Raw genomic sequence first — 6188 nt, forward strand, 5'->3', positions numbered from 1 at the left:
GGCAGCACAGGGAAGGAAGAACAACAGTAGAAATAAAAAGTCTGAAAAACCTTTGGAAAAGACAATAGCCAAAGATTGAAATACAGAGGGAAAAGCAGGTTTTAATAATACCATTGTTAGAAAAAACTGCAGAAAGACTTGTCACGTTGCAATTTATCCTAGTCTTGTCAATCACCATTGTTTCCAGTGCTCAAAATCCATGCTCAAAAATGAAGCACGTATGAGAAATTTTTACATAGAAGTTGTAGAATATTGTCACTAACCCACCCCCACACACCCATTTTATTTAACACTGACAAAAGCTGAGATGAATGAGTTGTTGTCAGGCCCTTCCCACTTTGTATAGTCATTGGCTGGCTTGGTTCTAAAAAGGATTTAAAAAAGGGGAATAATGTGCCTTTGCCTGGGATCTGAGACTGTCAGGGTGCTGAAAAGCTGATCTGTGAGCTACCACCATGCAGATCTCTTGGGTTATGTGCTCTGTATATGTCTTAATACAAATTGCATTTCGATCTGTGGAAGGGTGGCAGATGTTTAAAAATGATGCAACAGAAATAATTCCTGAGATCACTGAAAATACAGAAACACCGATGGAGCAGACTTTCAGCAACAACACAATGAACCAGGCAAAGCATGGAGGAAGACACATACAACAAGCTCCAGACCCTAACGGTAAGAAATATAACATCATCCTTACTGGTTTGGACCCTAGTAGACAGTTTGTAAAAGAATACCTGTTATCATACATGCTTATTTATTAAAACCTTTAGGTGTGGACCTAATGCTGTAAGTGATAGGGAGTTATACCTACTGTTGAAGAGGTATCAGTGTAAACATTAGGAGGGATATACCAGAGTTTACTAATGAAAAATGTGGTCTATCTATTGAGTAATCCTTAGGTACTACAGTATGCATTCCTATTCCGCCTAGCTTTTTCTCTTCACACAGGACTCCAATACATAAAACCTGTAAGAAGATACTACTTAAATTTCTCTGTATTTTGTGCACTGTGAGGAAATATCACAAGTCATCTTTCTCTGATGTTAGGATCGGCCAATGGGTTGATGGTGGAGCTAGCAATGTAAACTCTTAATATTTAGAGTCACACAAGTGATGTCTAAGCTCACACAGCAAAAATGGCAACATGGAGGTTGCATCAGCTAGATAAGAGAAGACTGCTGCTCACTGTCCTTTGCCAACAGCCAAATTTCAACCAGATTCCGGCAGCCCAAAAAGCTGTTATGGACAGTTAAAGCACTCCCAAGTCCAAATGAACTGGAGGGAACTTTATTTTGCAGAGGTGTGCACTCTTAGAATCAGTTTGGCTACTTTAACAGCACTGACATACTTCACAACATGTTGTCGCTGCATTTGGCCAAATGGCTAATGTTAGCAATGATGCAAAACACAAGCTTTGTGAGGAGAGATGGAAGATGGGAATTTAGCACCGTTCTAATGGTAAATAGGGCAAACCTGGTCCTCCAGACTGACACATTTGGCTACCAAATGCACATAGCATCAAGTCTGACTTACGGTTTCCACTACTGTGCACTGCAGATCTAAGCTAGCCTTCTTTTCCTGGGGACAACTGGAAGGGAATTGTGTTTTTCTGCTGCTGCAGCTGTCAGTTAAGGTGTTTAAAACCATAGCATTGGGGGGGGGTTTAAATGAAGTAATGTTTTTGAGAGTGTGACTTTATAAGGGTCTTAAATCCCTATAGGGGTAAGCACTCTGATTGTCACAGGCAGCCCCACCATCCACCAGATCAAGGCAGGTTGGTTTTGTTGTTACATCTGAATACCCTCAATTTTTAGCCACTTACTACTGTGATATCAACGGCGGGGGGGGGGGGAAATCTATCCCACTGATAAGTGTATTATTTTTTGAAGTGGAAAGGACAAAGGACATTTGCTTAAGAGAGTGGAGGAGACTGGAGTAATTCAAAGTACTCAATGGTCTTGCATACTTACGTTAACATTTTTAACACAAGGATTCATGATGATGATCCAAGGTGGCCAGACCTTCCTAGGACACATGATGTTGCACTAGACCATGGATCATTTTGCAGTATGTAGAACCTGCACACATACAGGAAGTATATGCACAGAAAATAAACCTATATAGCTGAGACAAATGCCTGTCTATTTAACTGTATCTACGTATGTGCTATGCTGACACAATACCCCTGATTCGGAACATTATTTTTACATAGACATAATTTTCTTAAGTGCTTAGGGAACTTAGGAGGATTAGGCTAAGTGCATATGGAGTTCAGTTGTCAGCATTTTTGTCACAGCATTATGACAAGGATCGTTTCATAAATGCAGTCCTTAAAAAAACCCCAACACCTTGCTAGCTGTACTTTGATAAATATAAACCTGAGGCCTAAAAATCATGTTTCTGTACTTCACAGGAAAAACAAATATTAAAATGTGTGTACAAATATTGTTACATCACTAATGACACAGAGTCAGAATTTTTTGATGTACTAGTGAGGGAACCACCTTGTGCACAGCAAGGAGAATGAGCCTAACAGACACAGCCTTCTATTTGTAAGCTGACCTTTGAGGATTTCCACCACAAGTAACATTTCTGAGTTAAAACTATCCTTTTGACTAAGAGAAAAGCATTAACATGTGTTTATCTAGATGAAGTTTTTTGATAAACACCTTCAAAAATCAAACTCTGTGTCTTCCAAACATGTCAGTTAGACATGTCACTTGGCAAAAGAGACACCTTCAGAAAAAGTTTACAATTGGAAAGCTTTTCTAAATCCTTAATGCTTAAAATCTTGTGTTTCCTAATGTTTCGTTTGCCTATAGCTGTCCATTAAGAAAAAGCGGTGAAAAAACACTGTAAGGTTTCTAATCAGCCAGAAGATGCCTCTAGCTGTCTGAAGGAAATTATGTGGGATGTTCAGAGAGAGCAGTAAACTTGGAAAACATAACACCCGAAGAGTGGCAATTACTTAGCACTGTTGTTAGCTGCTATTTCCCTAATCTGGAACCCATTATGCTAGTTAAAAATCACTTAAGGAATACCTTCTTTGCTGGAAAAGAATTTAATTCTGGAGTCAACCTTTGAGTTAAATTAGAGCAGTGGGGGAAGGTTTTGCCCACAGTTAAATGAAGCCAAGAGAATTCCATCAACATTCCCATGAAGTAACCACTGCTGCTGGGGTTACACCTTAGAAGCTCCACTGCCCACCTGCACAACCTTGACATGGAATTTACTTAGTGGCAAGAGAAGGATTTTATTCATCAATCTGTACACTGTTATTCAAGGGTCTCATAACTAGAGTAGCCAAATATATTCAGAAGCTGCATGATTGAGTCTTTGGAGATACTCTTACAAAATCTGCTGTTCAAGATGTCCCACTTGTATCTAGCTCTAGCTAGATATCTGTTAAAGAAATAAAAAAGTGCTTTCTTAAGGATGGGCAAGAAAACAGTAATTAATGTGTTTCTTGTTTACAGATGCTTCCGACTTTAGCTGCAGAGAAATGCGAACAACACGCTATGTCACAGAGGGTCCTTGCCGCAGCATCAAGCCTGTCAAGGAACTGGTCTGCTCTGGTCAGTGTGTCCCCTCACACCTCCTTCCCAACTCTATTGGTAGAGGGAAGTGGTGGCGTCAGAATGCCCTGGATTATCGCTGCATTCCTGCTCACACTCGCATGCAGCGCATCCAGATGGCTTGTCCTGAGGAAGAGACTCGGACTTACAAATTCCGAGCTGTCACGTCCTGCAAATGCAAGCGCTACACTCGCTACCACAACCAGTCTGAGCTGAAGGACTTTGGAAAGGAAACTGTCAGGCCTCAGAAGAAGAAGCCCCGTCTCTCCAGAGCCAGGAGCAGCAAATCTAACCAGCATGAGTTAGAAAATGCTTATTAGAAGGTGGCTCTGAGTGATAAAGCCTAGCAGCTCTGGACATTTTACAAAACATCAAATGACACTCACAGGCCACAGCATGACATTCTGACTGCAGTGGGTTCCAATTCCTTCTGCTAAGATGGGTCTAAGGTTCACATAGTCAAAAATCTATCAGATTATAGCAGTTATGGTCTGATAAGAGAATGAGATAAACCGAGCTGGAGGTAGCAACACCTAAATTCAGTCTGAGAGGAGAGGTACACCTTGGAGATTGATGGGAGGTCATATGGCTTGTACAAGTAGGAAGGCAGAGGAAAGTGAAGCTGCTGTTGTGACAATCACACTTTGTTTGAAGTCATTCTACTCAGTTTATGTGAAAAGAACACTGAGATCCCTTTCCCACTTATAAAAGTGCCATGATGCAGGACAAGCAAGCTATGAGGAAGCAGCAGGAGAGTTGCCACTCTCTGAATGAGTTGTGGAAAGTTAGTGATAGCAGGGATTTCAACAGTTAATGGTGACTGAAGTCAAATTGCTGGGAAATTAACATCCTATCAGATGTCCTCATGCCCTAGGTTTTTTATCTAAAACATAAAAATCAAAATATGATATATTCTCAAAACAAAAGGAAAAATATGACAAATCTAGTTCACACTTTTAATGAAAAGACTGTAGGATCAACACATTCAAAACTGTTGATTTGACAACTGAACCCATATTTGTTTTAGGGACAATGATTTGGTTTAGAAACAATTAAACAAATTCTACTAAGTGGAGCAGATTTATGAAACGGGTGCTCCTCTCAAACCGGATAACCTCACTGATGTTTGTCTTATAAACAGGTAACAATATGCATAGTTTAACATACAAGATACTGATTATTCCTTATTTCCTAGAACACAACTGACTTTAGTATCATCTTAGGTATCTCAAATTACATTTTCTATTCTGTAGAGTTTGGATTATCTGGCCACACACCTCATAGCACTAAGGCTGTGTAAGCCAAGTTCTGGGAGTAAAGTGCGGCTTCTACATTAAAAGTGAGCCTCTGCTAATTTTAAAGTCATTAATTCCTCTAGAAAAGTCTTTGGTATGTGCAACATTGGTAAGTCTTAGTTTGACAGCAACTTGCCTTTACTCAGCTTCTCAACATTCAGACTAATGTTTGTGTTTTTACATTAAATAATATTATTAGAATGTGAATTGTCACATGCTGTATATATCCTGTAGAAGAGCCTAGCATCAAATTAACACAGTTTGGGATAAAGAGACTTCCTCACTGTTCTTATATTCTATGTAGAATTTATGCTGAAATCATATAAACTATGAAAATTTTTGATGTTGATAGATTTTGCAATTATTTTATATGGGACCAGAACCTAGAGAGAAAAGCTATTGTTTCAGAGAGTGAATTATGTATTTATTTTTTTTCTCAGAAATTATTTATGCAATGTTTTTCCTTGTAGAGAATGAGAAGTAATATGGCTTTAAAAATATTAGTCTGTTATTTTTAATTTTAAATACGTTGTTAATAAAGTAGAAACAATGATTAATTATAGGAAGACTCATTGATTTCCAGCTATAGTATAAAGGTGATTTGCTGCAAAGCCTTTGAATTACAGAACAGTCAGGGTGTCGACTCCCATTTGTGCTAGAGAGTGTCAGGGTTCTTAATTCTCAGTCAGTAACCCACACGTCTCGAAAGAAATTCCATTGTGCAACTTGTTGCTCTGATACACGTTTCTCATGGAAAAAGTCTTCCTGAGCAGATGTGGAGCTCAAACTATTACAATATTCTCACTTCTACTTCCCCTAGGGAAGAAAAACAGCAAATGTCAGTTTCCCTCCTTTTCCCAGTGACATTTCCGTTCGTATGTTCACAACCTGATAAAGTCACCAAAGAAAGAAGTCTGTGAAATGTCGATCAAGAGTTCTTGACTGAAATGTGATTGCTTCAGATTTCTCTCACTGAAAAAAAAAAAAAAAAAAGGTGTGGAATCCCCTTGCAAGTGCTGCTAAGCAACAGTTAAACTTTTCAACATTTGGTGTCATAGACCTATACCCATTTTCATTTATAAGGCCATATTCTGTAAGAAAACATTTTCCAACGAAGTCAGGGAAAAGTGAGCTTGGATTGCACATTGTGGAGATCTTTCAATACAGCTGTAAAGACGAACAGCTTTTTCTAGACAGCCAGTAAATAAGGTGTCATATCACTACTATTATCTGATACCTCATCTAAAAACCTAATAAACAGTTGTCATACCTGCGACAACATTTTTCAGACTTACCTTTGACTATGAATTTGGCACTT

General features: G+C 38.9%; 1 protein-coding gene across 1 annotated transcript; it reads left to right on the top strand.

Annotated features, from left to right (window-relative positions):
- Nucleotides 1-12: 12 nt before the first annotated feature.
- Nucleotides 13-5430, top strand: SOST (sclerostin). The gene is made up of 2 exons (XM_026864868.1): nucleotides 13-672; nucleotides 3477-5430. The coding sequence occupies exons 1-2, from the start codon at nucleotides 456-458 to the stop codon at nucleotides 3893-3895; spliced, it is 636 nt and encodes a 211-aa protein (XP_026720669.1). The 5' UTR covers nucleotides 13-455; the 3' UTR covers nucleotides 3896-5430.
- Nucleotides 5431-6188: the final 758 nt, after the last annotated feature.

This window comes from Athene cunicularia, assembly GCF_003259725.1.
Source record: "Athene cunicularia isolate RWA chromosome 27 unlocalized genomic scaffold, athCun1 chr27_part1, whole genome shotgun sequence".
In the NCBI taxonomy this organism is placed as follows: Eukaryota; Metazoa; Chordata; class Aves; order Strigiformes; family Strigidae; genus Athene; species Athene cunicularia.